Here is a 16,865-nt window from a genome sequence, read left to right on the forward strand (position 1 = left end):
CTAGCGACTAGAACTCGCAACTCATCCCAGTCGCAAATGACTTGCCAATACACCCTGTTTTGCTAGAAACTGACTTTTTACGTCCCATCTCATACCCTACTATAAATATCCTTATACCCACGAAATGTAGAGAGTTTCCAGAGAAAATTTTAAGAGAAAAACCCTACAGACAAACAAGATTGATTCATCCACAATCTTATACATTTGATTCTCCAAATTCTTCCACTTTCATCCTTTCCATTGTCATACCCATGAGAGGATTATAAACCAAATCCTTACCTCACCCAATTTAGAGTAGTGAGAAGGTTATTGGTGTTTGAGAAGCAGTTCAAGAAAGAACTAATTCATATTAATTGATGCAATAGGCTAATCGCTAGATCTGGCAAGCTAGAGAAGACAAGGTTTGGCATAACCCTATTGAAGCAAGAAACTTGGAGGGTTTAGATGCATCGGGTAGATTAAGCTTGGAGGGTCTATCACTATTCATGTATCCCAACTGATTTTCTAGTGGATCATTTACCGCTTGAAGGGCGGCGGAAAGGTTTTTAGCCGAGTTCTTCGGTTTCCTCTTCAATAACACGTGCCAGTGTTATCTTGTGTTTACATCTCTCTTTCCCTTACTCTTTGCTTTTAATTACTGCTATGTTATGATTAAAATATGGCTTAGAGTAGTTTGATAATTTGGGTATTGCATATAGTTCATTTTCTGGACATATATTGTTTGAATATAAGCTTGCTTTATATTTTTGTAATTAGAGGTTTAAACATTCACAAGTGTTTTACACACTAAGTGAGTTTTCACATATTTTAAAAATCTAACCCTTAGATTGCATGCTCTTTATGTTTTTCGCAAACATGTCAAATTTTGTTTAAATTGTACATTACTTATTATTCAATCCATAAACATATTTTTCATGCATAATTTAAGACTATATAAAGTTAAAATATAAATATTTTATTGATAATATACTTATTAATTTTTTATCTTTTTGAAAATTTGCAAATATGGAGAATATAATAAAAACTTCGTGAAGTTCTTAGGAACAAAGCTCCTACAGAAACGTTTCAACGCGGCTCCAATAACAATAACCAATTTGAAGGTTTTGTTGGGTTCTAAGACTTTAGGTTTAAATGTATTAGAACTTCAATTTGTAATGTTGGCAAACTATGATCAAAACATTTAGTCTTGTTTTAGACTTGCTCAAAGTATGTTTAAGTGTAAAGTTAGAATCGAGTGTTCTACAGGATTTACTATGTAAATCTACCTAGCTCGATTAATCTAAAATTAAACTCAATCGATCGAAGCTTGTGCAAATTATTTTTCTACAGAAATTTCCAACTCAGCCCAAGCCCGGTTTGACGTGTAGGGTTTTATGTTTTGTCTTAAGCATAAAAGTAAAAACTCTAGCCATGTTTTGAGGTAGCTCTTTATGCTATGTGTGTGAATCTCTTGTGAGATTTAGAGGTGTTTCCCTTTACGTACGCATAGGGTTATCAATGTCTAGATTGATGTCAAGAGCTTGATGATCAATTCAGTCGGAGATTCAAGAGCATAAAGATATACAAGCGGGAGTGCTTGTGCTTGCTGGGAGTCCAAGAAAGAAGTAGTCCATGGACTCAAGGCTGTCACATGATTGTGGCAGTAAGTTTCTTACTCGAGGTAGCAATAGGATGTTAGTGGTCTAAGTCACTATTGTGTAAACTTCAATTCTTTCATAGTGGATTCGTTTTACTTTAAGGATAGCTAGGTTAAATTCTCCTTAGGTTTTTTACTGGTTTGATTTTCCTAGGTTATCATATTGTTGTGTTCTTTATTTTTCACACTTTACAATGATATGATATATTTGTGTTGACCTAGATCTGTCTAATTTGATTAAGCAATCACTTGGCTAAATAACTAGGTTAATCTGGTTGTGTTTGAGGGGTCTAAAAATTTTACAAGTGGTATCAGAGCAGGTTAGCTCTAGTGTTTAGATCCTTTGATATAAGAGTTGATCCTTAACTCCTGTTGTCATGGAACACGGTCACTCTCTTGTGATCCTACCTCACTTTGATGAGAATAATTATGCTTATTGGAGAGTAAGGATGAAAGCATTCCTGAAATCTATTAATGATAGAGTTTGGAACTCTGTTGAATACGGATGAGAGAAGCTCACTACTCCTGTGAGTGAGTGGCAAACTTCATAAAAAGAAGCAGCCGCTTTTAATAGTAAAGTTATGAATACTATTTTTAATACTGTTTCTATGGAGGAATTCAAGAGAATCTCTAATGTTGAGGTTGCTTACACTGCATGGAATATTCTCCAAACTATGCAGGAAGGCACAAAGGCAGTTAAGATAAACAAGTTGCAGTAGTTAACAACTAGGTTTGAAAGCATTAGGATGCCTGATGATGAAACTTTTGATGAGTTCTATGCTAAGCTTAATGATATTGTTAATTCTGCTTACAATTTGGGTGAAATCTATGATCAACCTAAAATTGTTAGGAAGATACTTAGATCTTTAATTGAAGATTTTAAACCCAAAATAACTGTCATCACTGAAAGCAAGGATGTGGACTCCATCCCTATTGATGAACTAGTAGGATCTCTTCAGTCCTATGAGTTGGACCTACCTAAGACTAGCAAATCCAAATCAATGGCTCTTAAGTCTGTTGATGATGTTGATGTTGATGTGAGTAGATTTGATGATGAGCTCTCTGCTACAGAGATTGTTTATCTTGCCAAGAACTTTAGAAACTTTCTTAGGAACAACAACAAAAGGGCAAGAGGTAAAAACAATACTGAACCTAGAAAATTTAGGAGGAATGAACCAACTAAGGTGAACAATAATGAGAAGCCTAAAGAAAAAGTAGGTCAATCTTCTAATAATTCTATGGCTCAATAATATTTTGGTTGTCAAGGGTATGGTCATGTGAAATTTGAATGTTCGACATTCTTGAGGTCCAAGGGTAAGGCTATGGCTGTAACCCTTAGTGATGATGAAGTTTTTGACAATGAGTCTGGTAGTGATGATGATGGAAACTTCATTGTTTTCACTGCTACTGGTGTAGTTGATGAAAGTGTTGTTGTTGAGAAGAACCCTTCTGATGGAGAACTCTCTAAGGATACAAATTTACAAGACGCCTACAATAAGCTTTGCAAAGTTGCTGCAAAGGATGCTATGAGTGTTGATCTAGGCTTAAAGAAAATTGCATCACTTGAAGTTGATAAGAAAAGTTTGCTCGTGAAACTGTTTGATGCAAATGAATTGTTGAATAATGTGAAGATTGAGAACATGCTTTTTCTTCATAAAGTCAAGAATTTGGAATATGAATTACCTGTTGGTAGAGAACAAACTAATAGGTCTGTTAGTTCCAAACTTGATTATATGCTGAGTGTTCAAAAGTCTTCTTTAGACAAGATTGGCTTAGGTTTTATAGAAAGCATCTCTGTTCATGAAACACATTCCACAAACTTTGTTCCTTCTTCTGAGCCCCCTGTAAGTGAGGTTGTCAAACCTATAGAAGTCACACCTGCTAGGAAGATTAAGGTTGATCTTCAAGAGTCTAAACCTAAGACTTCTAATCCTCCTAAGGGCAAGTTGCATGATAGACGTGCATGCGTTTGTCATTTTTGTGGAAAGTCTAGGCACATTCGTCCAAATTGTTTCAAGTTGCAAGCTGCTAAGCGAGCAAATAAACCAAAAGTACCTATACCTCAAGCACAAGATCCTATGGTACTTATTGGTGAGTTGGTAAAGGCTTTAAACCTTTATTCCAATCCTAGAGTTGCTCACTAATTCAAATAATAACTCCAATGCTAGAGTTGCATTTAAAAAGCTTTGGATGCAAAAGGCTCGATCTAATTAAGTCTTTATGGACATGGTCCTTGTGCTTCATTGCTCTTCTCTTTGTGACCTTTCTCCTTTGTTGTTTTTTTTTCTTCGTCTTTCTAGGATTTGCATTGCATAACATTCATGCATTTCATTCTAGATTGTTTTTGTTTTTTCTTTAAAACAAATAGAAAAGGAAAGAAAAATGTGTTTTGCATTTTTTTTTCTTGAATTTGAAATCAAGGTTGACCAATTTATCTTTACATAACATGTTTATGTACCTTGTTTATCTTAAATGAGCATATTTTATTGTACTTTACTAATTTGAGCTTTGTAGTGCATGTTATGTGGGAAGATGTTTATAGTTTTTTATCACTTTGTCTTGATCTTGAAGTCACATGACTTTGATTGTTAGACTTGATCTTAATGAGAAGGCATAAATAACCATCTCACCACTGTTTACAAGCCAATCATGAACACTTTAGTGCATATCGTACGATTTTGTGCTCAAGAAAGTATAGCACATGCACAAAAAGAACATAAGGTATAGTCTCGATTTAAAGGATAAAATTGGTGTGTACATTGTTGGACTAAAATTAAATCAATCAAATAAAATTGTGTGTACATTATCTCGATTATTTTTAATAAATTTCTGATTAAATAAAATTGGTGTGTATATTATGAGACAAATCAAGAAACTTACATGATTGCAAACTTTTATTCTAGGAGATGTGGGAGTTATATGATGTAACTCTTTAGGTAGTAGTCTCTTTCAAAATTATTTGATGAATTTTGTAGAAATTGTGCTTGATTACTATTCACATATCACCTCACATGTATCTCAAGCTTTTGCTAGTTGCACATACTATACGAGTTACTCTTTGCTAAACTTTGTACATGTTATTGTGTGTGATTTTGGTTTGGCCAACCAAGTTTGAAAAGTTCCTTGAGTTTTATGTAAAACGTATTTAAAATTTGAGAATTTAAGGTGAATTGATTGAAAATCTTAATTTTTGGGAAAATTGGGTTCAAAACATGTGTTTTTGAAAAACATTTCATCTCATTCTCATGCATTTTATTCATAAAATAATATGTTTCGAGGAGTTTCTACATAAAATTGTTTTGTTTTTCAAAAAATTAGTTTTTTCCAGAATTTTGATCGATCGAACCTGTACTTCTCGGCCGATCGAAATTGTGATTAAAATTTTGGTTTGGTCCTGTGTGTTTCGATTGATGCTTGATTGCTGTTGGATCAATCGAAGGCTTTTTCGATCAATCAAATCTAATTTTCGATCAATCAAAAATTGTATAGAGAGTTTTTTAAAAAACAAGTTTTTCACATGTTCAATCACTATTTCAAAATTTTTAAAACTCTTTCTCACTCTATTCGATAGGTCTAAGAGTCAAAGCAAGATTTTTGTCGTTTTCCCTCATTTTTCTTTTATTTTCATGTTTACATGCATTTTTACCATGCATTAAAGGGAAATTTCAAACCTAAGGGAAATTTGGATTTTTGATGATTCAAGCTTCTTCTTTGGAAATTGATCAATGAGTTTTTGTTGTGGGATGATATACAACTATTCTTAGTGAATTAATTTGATCAGTTTGATGAATTTTGAAAAATTGAAATTCCTAGGGCTTGAAACTACTCAAATTGGGGATTTTGTTCAATTTGGTTTAATTAGATGAAATTGGCTTGTTGGATTGATTAATGTGATCATTATAATGTGTTATCTATCTTGTTTAATGATCAATTGGTAAATTTCTTGAAAATTGTAGAAGTGGTTTTTCAAGATTTTGGGGTTTTTGATATAAACTCTATGCTCAAGCCAATTTTGTGATTTTAAAGTTAAATTGAACTTATTCTCACTGCATTAGATCATGCATCATTTGATTATACTGTTTATGCATCACATAGATTGTTATTTTTCTATATTGTTTTATGCTAACTTGCAGTCTGCCCTTGGTTTCTTTTTTCTTTTTGATTCTTTTCTGTGTCTTGTCCTATCCTTAGCACCATGACTAGGAAGACTAGAGTCAATAGGAAAGCCTCCTCTTCCTCAGCTCCTTCCTTTGAGAGTGAAAGGTTTCTGAGTGAGAAAAACCAGGAAACATATGAGACTTTGAACCTTTTTAGAAACGTTTAGGCTGAGAAAAAGGTTCTTTTAGATGAAATTGACCTTAAGATTAGGAGAAACTTTGAGCGTAGGGGTTGGTTACCGTTGCTGGACATTTCACATCCCCCTCCGGCGACCTTGATCAGAGAGTTCTACTTGAACCTCTATGTCCACTCCCATGATGCCAACACTTTTGTGAGAAGTTGGATATGGGGTGACGAGCACACCATTACTCCTACTGTAGTGGCTGATGCTCTTGGGGTGCCGCTGGTCCAGCATCCTGTTTATCCTTATGATGAGTCTCCTCCCCTTTATGACATCATGTCATACATTACTAGTACTTCTATCTAGTGGGGTTCTAATCCTCGGATCATGTCTGCTGAGTTTACCGAGATTCATTATCTTTTCTTTCGGATTGCTTGTCATTCTTTGTGGTCTATCTCTCATTTGCACACCATCCCTATAGAGGGATGTGCATTTTTGTATGCCTTTGTTACCAATGCTCCTATGAGTTTTTCTCATCTTTTCATTCGTTCGTTGATTGAGAGTCATCGGAGTAGTTCTGTTTCTCATGCTCTTTTCTTTCCTGTTTTTATTCATCGGATCCTTTTTCATTTAGGTTTAGATGACTTTCCCGCGTCTGAGCCTGTCTATACATTTTTAGACCCCTTAAACATAACCAGATTAACCTAGTTATTTAGCCAAGTGATTAACTTAGATAAATTAAGTAGATCTAGGTTAACACAAATATATCATATCATGCAAAGCAACGGAAAAATAAATAACACAAAGATATGATGACCCAGGAAAACCATACCAGTAAAAAACCTAGGGAGGATTTAACCTAGCTATCCTCAAGGTAAAACTGAATCCACTATGAAAGAATTGAAATTTACACAATAGCGACTTACACCACTAACATCCTATTGCTACCTCGAGTATGAAACTTACTACCACGATCACGTGACAGCTCCGAGTCCACGAACTATTTCTTTCTTGGATTCCGAGCAAGCACAAGCACTCCCGCTTGTATATCTTTAAACTCTTGAATCTGCAACTGAATTGATCATCAAGTTCTTGACATAATCTTGATCCTTGATAACCATAAGTATGTGTAAAGGCAAACACCTCTAGATCTCACAGAAGATTCACACACACAACATAAAGAGCCACAACAACCACACTAAAAACGTGGCTAGGGTTTTCCCTTTTATACCTAGGGCAAAACATAAAACTCTATATGTAAAAAGGGCTTGGGCTGAGTTGAAAAATTCTACAGAAAAATAATCTGCACGAGCTTCGATCAATCGAGTTTAATTCTCTATCGATCAAGCCAGGCAGAATTGCACAGTAAATTTTGCAGCAATTTGATTCCAACTTTACATATAAGACACATACTTTGAGCAGTCTAAACAAGACTAAAACGTTTTGATCATAGTTTGCCAACATTACAAATTAGTGTTCTAATACATTTAAACCTAAAGGTCTTAGAACCTAACAAACTCTTCCTTTGGCAATCTATAACAAAATGCTCAAAGTTTACATAAATACAGTCCATTACAAAAACATAGCCCTACACAACAAATTCAACCTAACTACTATCCACCAGTTGCAAGTGTAAACAGTAGCACGATTGAATCAACTTGTATATTCCTGTAGCACTTAACAAATACATAAACGCATGTATGGAAAATACAAGTAAACAACATAACTTCTTGATTTCACATAAACATAAACTACAAGACATATATCATGAATAACCTCATGTATATAGATCAATAATCAATGTAGCACAATGTGAAACAAGAAACAGATAAACAAAACAAAGTATCTCCCCCTATCATGAACAAACCAACACAAACATCATGAGCCAAAAAAAATAAATACAAAGTGAAGCACCTAGATACAATCTAAAAACTCCATAGCGCCAAACAACACAAAATCTCCCCCTAACAACACAAACTCCTCTCTACACCATATGCACTCCCCCTTTTTGTGACGAATTTCCAAAGGGCACTCACTCATCATTAAAAGGAGGTGGCGGTCTAATACTCTCCAAATATGCTCGTAAAGCACAAAGCTCATCAAACATGTCCACCAAAAGTTGACCATGAGCTGCCTGAACGGTCATGACAGTCTCCAACATACATCAAATGTCTAAATCATCCGAAGTAGAAGGCGAAGGAACATCAGCAGCAATAGCAGGATCGACAGACACCTCGGCAGTAATATCACCTGTAGAGGAGAGAGGAGGAAGAGGTGCGACACCCGAAGACCCAACCCTGAGACGTTTAGAGCTTGCTCTTAACTGAGTAGACCTAGAGGAGCAACTATATGGATAGTGTTAGGTTCTAAGACCTTTAGGTTTAAATGTATTAGAACACTAATTTGTAATGTTGGTAAACCATGATCAAAGCATCCTAGGGTTGAGTCTACAGGTGTCACACATTCTGCTTAGATGAGAGCAAGCTCTAAACATCCTAGGGTTGAGTCTTCTAGTGTCGCACCTCCTCCTCCCTCTTCTACATGTGATACTTCTGCTGAGGCGTTTGTCGATCCGTCTGCTACTGCTGCTGTTGTTCCTCCATCTTCTACTTCAGACAATTTAGACATTCATCGTATGTTAGAGATTGTCATGACCATTCAGGCAGCTCATGGTCAGCTTTTGGTGGACATGCTTGATGAGCTTTGTGCTTTGTGAACATATTTGGAGAGTATTAGACCGCCACCTCCTTTTGATGATGAGTGAGTGCCCTTTGACAATTCTTCACAAAAAAGGGGGAGTACATATGTAGAGGAGATTTTGTTGTTTTAGAGCTATGGAGTTCTAGATTGTATCTAAGTGTTTCATTCTGTATTTACTTTTTTGGCTCATGATGTATTGTGTATGAGTTATTCATGATAGGGGGAAATACTCTGATTATATATGTCTCTTGTTTCACATTGTTTGTTGATTTATATTTATAAGGTTAATCTTGATATATGTCTTTATTTTGTGTTATGTGAAATCAAGAAGTTATTTTGTGTTACTTGTTTTTTTTGACACATGCGTTTATGTGTTTGTTAAATGTTACAAGAATATATAGGTTGATTCAGTTGTGTTGCTGTCTACACTTGCAACTGATAGATAGTAGTTGGGTTGAATTTGTTATGTTGGACAATGTTTTATAATGGGCTTTTTTTTTTTTTTTTTTTTTTTGTAACTTTGAGCACCTTGTTTAAGTTTGTGTTTTGTCACGGATTGCCAAAGGGGGAGTTTATTGGGTTCTAAGACTTTAGGTTTAAATGTATTAAAACTTCAATTTGTAAAGTTGGCAAACCACGATAAAAACATTTAGTCTTGTTTTAGACTTGCTCAAATTATGTTTAAGTGTAAAGTTGGAATCGAGTGTTCTACAGGATTTTATGTGTAAATCTGCCTGGCTCAATCGATTGAAAATTAGACTCGATCAATCAAAGCTCATGCAGATTGTTTTTCTGCAGAATTTTCCAACTCAGCCCAAGCTCGGTTTGATGTGTAGGGTTTTATGTTTTGTCTTAAGCATAAAAGGAAAAACCTTAGCCACATTTTGAAGTAGCTCTTTATGCTATGTGTGTGAATCTCTTGTGAGATCTAGAGGTGTTTGTCTTCACATACATTTGGGGTTATCAAGGTCTAGATTGATGTCAAGAGCTTGGTGATCAATTCAATTGCAAATTCAAGAGCTTAAAGATATACAAGCGGAAGTGCTTGTGCTTGCTGGGAATCCATAAAAGAAGTAGCCTGTGGACTCGGAGCTGTCACGTGGTAGTGGTAATAAGTTTCCTACTCGAGATAGCAATAAGATGTTAGTGGTCTAAGTCGCTATTATGTAAACTTCAATTCTTCCATAGTGGATTTGTTTTACCTTGAGGATAGCTAGGTTAAATCCTTCCCAGGTTTTTTACTGGTTTGGTTTTCCTGAGTTATCATATTGTTGTGTTCTTTATTTTTCACACTTTACAATGATATGATATATTTGTGTTAACTTAGATCTGTTTAATTTGACTAAGTAATCACTTGGCTAAATAACTAGGTTAATCTGGTTGTATTTAAGAGGTCTAAAAACCGTACAAGTTTAACTTTAAGAATAGTAGCGGTGAGCTATGCACCTATAGCCTAAAACTTGAAGTGACCGATTTATGAATATTTGTAGTGATAATTTGAAACGTAGGTTTCATATTATTATTATTATTATTTTATACAAGATAGAATTTTTACTCTAACTTAATCTAAGTGTATATGTGTGTGAAGCTCCCTCCTATAGACTTGAACCCCGGCTCTTGTCCCCCACACCCCACAAGTAATTATATTTGTGAAGTGACCACCACACCAAGGGTGTGCAGTAGTATATGATTATTAGTATAATATACTAAAACAAAGACTCATTTATTTCATTGGAGAAGATTTATGATAAGTTTAGTATATGATATACTAAAAAAAAAAAACAAAGAGTAATTTATTTCACTAGAAAAGATTAATCGACCAATATGATAAATTTAGGAAAATATTACAAACATATAGTCTATTAGGACAGGCAATAGGTACAACTTTTAACAAACACGTCAAGTGTTCCATTGAAGTCCAACCTGAATTATCGGGAGATTACAATTAAAGAAAATAATTGAACTTAGGTACAATTTATTAAGTTTCTCAATTAATATCAAACAAATAAAAACATTAGATTTAATTTTCATTGAGAAAGACAACATTATTTATTCTCATCGATCAATGCAATTATGTGTTTGAATCTAATTGAAGAAAGTAACATAGAGAATTTCAGGAACTATACTTAACTTTTGCCCCAATTCAAAGACAGTTAAGATCCAATATTCCAAACTCATTTTTGGACAAGTTACCTTGTTGAAGGATTTAGTTCTGTTATCATATTCATATTGACCATTTCAACTGAATAATTTGATTCACCCTTCCTTTGAGCTAATTCAGATGTCAAACACTCCTTTAGTTTAATCACCACCTCACTCATGGTTGGCCTTTCAATGGAGGTGGAAGACACACAAGCCATTGCTATTTCAACAACTTTCCAAGCAGAGTTAACATTGAAATTTCCATGCAACCTTGGATCAACAATATTTTGAATATCTCCTTTATCAATCATGATTCTCACCCATTGGCTTATATGAGTATTTTCACGGGATCTTTCTATTACACGTTGACTTGTGATTATCTCCAAAAGAACAACTCCAAAACTATAAACATCGCTTTTCTCAGTCAACCTATATGAGGTGGAGTACCTGCAAGCCAATGCATATCATACTTTGAAAAAAAAAATTGTAATCATTAGAAGTTTAATTTTCAAGTCATTCCCATTTGTCTTTAACTGGTATAAGGTTTGTATCTAATGCTTGGGATCACTGATACTTATAATGTATTTAACAAAATCAATTTTGAAGTTGAGAAGTAATCTTTAGTAAAAAAAAATACTCACTCAGGATCGAGGTACCCAGGGGTGCCGGCAACACTAAAAGTTGAGACATGAGTGCCACCATCAGTTGGGAAAATTTTGGAAAGACCAAAATCAGCTATTTTGGCATGAAAACTTTCATTCAACAGGATGTTTGTAGTCTTCACGTCCCTATGTATTATAGGTGGTTTACATCCATAGTGCAAATACTCTAGTCCTACATTTTATAGTCAAATCATTTTTAGAAAAAATAAAATGAAATCTTATTAAAGATAAAGTTAAGCAAATCAACTCATCACTCATGGCTAACCTTGTGCTGCGCCCATTGCAATATTCAGCCTTGCTTCCCAACTCAAGATGTTATTATTCTTACCTGCATCCATATATGAAATTCCTAAGCGTTTCTAGTTGTGTGATTCAATTAATGCAAGAAAATTTAGAAAGGGAAATTGTTTTCTATCTTTAATGTTGGATTATTTACTCTTTAGGCCCAAGCTCAGTTGGGTCGTATTTTATATTGTACATATGCACTACTAGTCGTTGACTATGCCAATGGAGTATGGATACAGGACACATCTTTTTTTTTTCTTTTCTTTTTTTGTAGGAATTCAATGATATACTCTCAATTCCTACGGTGGAATCTTCTCTAGATACTTTTATTATGACCAACCTGAAAGATGTGCATCTAAGTCTCCGTTGGCCATGTATTCATATACAAGCCCCATATTTGTTCCTTCATAGCAATACCCGACAAGGGTAGTCAGGTTTCTATGATGAACTATCATAAGAAGTTTCACCTGTAATTCAAGAAGTATCATTTTCATTAATTTGATATATAAATCTATGTATGTATCTATGTGAAAGCTCAAGAATCTAAGTCATAGTCGCTTGCCTCTGCTTGAAATTGTTGATACCCTTGACCTGATGCCATTGAAAGCACTTTCACTGCAACTTGAGTGTTATCAATATAGCCATGGTAAACTTGTCCAAATCCACCCTTACCAAGAATACTCTCAAAATTGTTGGTAATTCTTATAAGATCAGCATATGTAAATTGGCGTTGTATTGACTCTATTGACTGAAACGACATGGTCTGGATGTTGGATTCTGTTCCCGCTATGGCTACTGCGAACATCATTATTATAAGAAACATAAGTGAGGAGAATGTGTTCTTTGTTTACTTAAATATAGGTCTTGTATTTCAATTCTAACCTTTATTCTTGTCTTTTTTTCTTCTCTTAAGTCCCCACAAGACAGCCACAACAATCAATGAGAGGATGAGCAATACACCAACTGATGCCCCTATTGGAACAGCAATATTGTTCTTCTTTTTGCATGATCCAAAGCCGCAAACATTTAAATTTTCATCCACACTAGAGCAATAAAAAGGATGGCGGTGAAATTGTAAGGCATTGAATTATAACTTTGCCCCCCCTCCCCGCAGAGGAGATCATGTATTATGAAAGGAAAGTAATTGTTATAATGAAGGGTTACATTATCTTCGAAAAAAATCATACCTTAGTAATAAAGAACCATTCTTCGATCTTTCAATGAGGTCAGCTGGAATAGTACCATTGAGTTGATTTTTTTCTAAGTTTCTGGAAAGGTAGGGTGAATATGATTTTTGTCATATCTAACAAATTAAGAAATTTTTAGTAACAATCTTAAAATTCAACTTACAGGACCCTCAAGTATTGCAATTGCGAAAGGAAATCAGGCACTGATCCAGTAAGATTATTGTTTGATATATCCCTGAAATGACAAAATCACTTACCTGGTCATAAAAATTGTAAGCAAATTTGGTAATCATTATCGTGTTTTTACATTTTTAATTAAGTAAATTGCAAATACTTACAAATATTGTAACATTATGAGATTTGATATATAAACAGATATCACTCCAGTCAATCCACTAGAGGACAAGTTCCTGATTCAATTTACATTTAACAGTAAGAGATACTTCAAAAATAATTTTCCAAGTCATAAGGCTAATATGACTGAATAAACTTACAAGGATGTTATTCTAGGTGGGTTAATACTATCATAGCTGCAATTTAAACCTGCCCATGAGTATGCTTGTGGGAGACACGGATCTCCTTCCCAATTTCTTTGTATTCCGTATGCTAACTTGATTTTTGTGATGGCATCAACTATAACATTTTCATATGCATCCAAATAAGCAAATAAATAAATAAATAAATAAAGTACAAAATATATAGAATAAGGCACTAGATGACATGCATGTGTGGAAGAAAACATACCATCTTGTTGGTTTGTTCCTGGTTTTGAGAGATCTCTAATTGAATATACCTCGAGTGCATTGAGGATAGGTGGCAGTGTTGAACTTTGTGTTTTGGAGATTAAAAGATCATAATTTTGGGCAATCGCCAAGATGGATGTGCTGTACACTGTGTATGTGTACAAGTATTGTGGAACAATAGGTCCATAAAAGAACTTGCCATTTACAGTAACGTTGAATGATCTGTACTGATTAGCTTTGAGGTTTACAACTTCAGCAAAGTGCATGTAGACATAGTATTGTGAGGAAGTAGCATTCTGTGAATTCCAATTCAACTCCAAAGGAGCGGTAACATTAATTGGAGTGGAAGCAGTACTCATAACAATAGAGGGTGGTTGGTAATAATTGTTACTTTGGGAGTCAATAAGAAGTGAGGTACTTAAAGTTGTAGACGAATTGTAGTTGAAGGGAGTCCAAACGCGATCATAAACGTCTGTTGGATACCTAAGAAAACATAGATATTCAGAATAAGCCAGCAACTAATTGATAATAGTGTGCAATGTTCATATTGGGTTTGGTTTATTTTTCAATCTAATGAGGCCTTTTTGATTGAGAAAATGCCAATCCAACACAACCAATGGTAACTCTAAAAACTAGCCCAACTTGTGTTGGGTTTGGTTGCCACGTTGAGGCAATTTTGTGAGACCTAATAAAAAATGGATTTTCTTTAAACTTTTTAAGTCCATTATTTAATAAATAATTACAATTTATACCGTCGAGTTTAACTTCCATTTTCATCAAAAGCTAAGTGTCAAAATATCAAAATAAATAAAAATATCTAATTTAAGCTAAGTACGAAATATCCAATATAAATTATTCTAAGGAGAACTAAGGTTTGAAACTCCCCTCCTCTTTTATGTACCAATCGAATATTTAGAAAAAAGTTAAGTTTTATATAATTTTAAGTAACATTACGCTACTTAATAATATTTTATTTAATTAATATTTTTAAAAAACCCATGGTTAGATTATATGTTCTCCTTGTTTTAACACATTAAATTTCATACAAATAAAATGTTATTTATTATATAATCAATAATCATATTTTTAATAAATAATTTTATAACAAAAGGAATTTAAAATTTAAACATTTTACAGATGAGGCAGTTATTCATCACGTATCCTTAAATTTCACAAGGATCAAGTGTATTTGAAGAAAATATATTCTAACACTAGATTTGTCAAATTTCACGATGGCATTTTTTGTGGCCAGATCTAGAAAATGAAATTTTAATGGTAAAATGGACCTTATCCATTTCAAGCAATATGGCGAGCATTCAATTCCGATCGGTTACTATATATATATAGTGGTTCAAAATGATGTAATCTTATATAAAATGACTCACCTGTATGTTTTGCCAGTTACTGAACCCACGTCCAAGCGAGCGAAGAGTGCCAATGATCCAGAATTTGATAAATACGTCTTATTGCTCAATGGCCTTAACTCTATTGCCGATATAAATGGCACCCCGAAGCCCGTGTTTACAAGACAGATTTGTAAATAATTTTGATATGGGACATGTATGAGCTCCGTGGAGAAAGTAAGGGACATATCTGTTATGTTGACCGTATCCCACATATTCACTCCTAGATGGATATCGAATTGTGGTAACTTACTTAGTCCATCATAATTTCCATATAAGAAAGTTCCTCGGATCAGATACTTAGTGCCATGCGCAATGTTAATGTTGTAACAGTTTCTGATTCCTTGAGGAAAGCTTCTGAGATTCCATACGTAATGTTGATAGCCATCTTTATATACAGCTGATATCTGTTGACTTATGCCAGTGTCTATGAATGCCGCATCCGAAATGTAATTTATGCCTGTTGTTGGCTCTGAATAGCTAGAATTGGCTGGTGATCCACAGTCTATGCTTATGAAGCCTGAGACAAATTGATAGAATAATACCTTAGCTATGTGGTTAGCTCAATGATATATTCAAGAATTTAGATTATCATACCTGTTTGATCCTGTGCATCAACTAGATTTATAAGGGCAAAACCAACAAGAAATGCAAGGATGAAATGTTTGAAGCTTCCCATCATGACCATCTAACTTTCTTCTGGCTTATGGGAACACTACTGCAGAAATTTTCTCCATCATCTAATAAGTACTTGAATAAAGCAGAATATATAGTTTAACAACTTAATCAATTGTACTCACAACTAGATGATTTTCTCTAGCAAACTGACAGACGATCAAATTGTTCAATTTATTTGCAAAATACGTGCAAAATTTATTTGTTTATTTTTTTAACTCCGAGCTAGTCAATGAGAATAATGGAAACATGCATGGGTTAGACATCCATGATACTCTGAAGTCTGATCTTAGTCTAGAAATTCATGTTCATACAGTGTATGAAAGACTTTTCCTTTCTTTATGAATAAGTAAAATCCCAACAATGCATAGTAAAATACATGGTTGTGCTGACAGCTCTGTTACCACTTGCATTATAAATAGCGAATTTCTTATAATAATTATCATATGCAGCCTGGCCACTAAACAAAACAATTATCAAATGCAGCTTGGCCACTAACTAATACTAAACGTTTTTTAATATACACAAGTTGAATATCTCCTTACATAGGGCGTTAAAGACTTAAAGGACTCCGTATTATGACAATGATTAGGCAAAATTTATTCGCATTGACTTCGTCATAGTTTTAATATTGGTTAGCAGATTTGACTTTTCCTTGAGCAGTAGCTGATAACATAAAAGAGAATACTTTCATTCCATTAAAATGATCTCTATCCAATAAATTCCAGCAAGAAATAGGTGTCAGTAGTTGGTAAAGCCTATTTCAAAACCATCCAGCAGACCAGGTATTTCTCCTATCACTTTCAGAGAATGAGCCACGTGCATGCATAATTTATGAATTGCAAAATGCTAGTTATCACCATTTTTATTACAACTAGCTGATGTTCCATGTAATGTGTGTAGCATTTTGAAACACTTTGTAGGAAATTATCTTATGGCCAAAAAAGCGGGGTAGGAAAAATTAATGTCTTTCGGTGTTAAGGTCTTAATAACTATATCTTCGATATTAAGTACCTTGAATTTAAATGAACTCAAGTAGGGTTTATATACTAGAAATGGGGATAATAATTTAAACTTGCTCTTGCAAGTACTGAAAGCTCGGATTTGTGTTAAAAACACAAGAGCTATATAGACCCCAAATCAAAAGATTATA

At 34.2% G+C, this 16,865-nt stretch overlaps 1 protein-coding gene across 1 annotated transcript; it reads right to left on the reverse strand.

Annotated features, from left to right (window-relative positions):
- Nucleotides 1-10,526: 10,526 nt before the first annotated feature.
- Nucleotides 10,527-15,771, reverse strand: LOC142637113 (LRR receptor-like serine/threonine-protein kinase IOS1). The gene is made up of 13 exons (XM_075811387.1): nucleotides 15,635-15,771; nucleotides 15,020-15,557; nucleotides 13,636-14,117; nucleotides 13,386-13,524; nucleotides 13,230-13,301; nucleotides 13,055-13,126; nucleotides 12,892-12,972; nucleotides 12,587-12,747; nucleotides 12,267-12,499; nucleotides 12,045-12,171; nucleotides 11,685-11,747; nucleotides 11,399-11,591; nucleotides 10,527-11,204 (listed from the first exon to the last, which is right to left on the reverse strand). Exons 1-13 carry the CDS (start codon nucleotides 15,723-15,725, stop codon nucleotides 10,805-10,807), a joined length of 2,652 nt encoding a protein of 883 aa, XP_075667502.1. The 5' UTR covers nucleotides 15,726-15,771; the 3' UTR covers nucleotides 10,527-10,804.
- Nucleotides 15,772-16,865: the final 1,094 nt, after the last annotated feature.

Source organism: Castanea sativa, chromosome 5, assembly GCF_040712315.1.
Source record: "Castanea sativa cultivar Marrone di Chiusa Pesio chromosome 5, ASM4071231v1".
Classification (NCBI taxonomy): domain Eukaryota; kingdom Viridiplantae; phylum Streptophyta; class Magnoliopsida; order Fagales; family Fagaceae; genus Castanea; species Castanea sativa.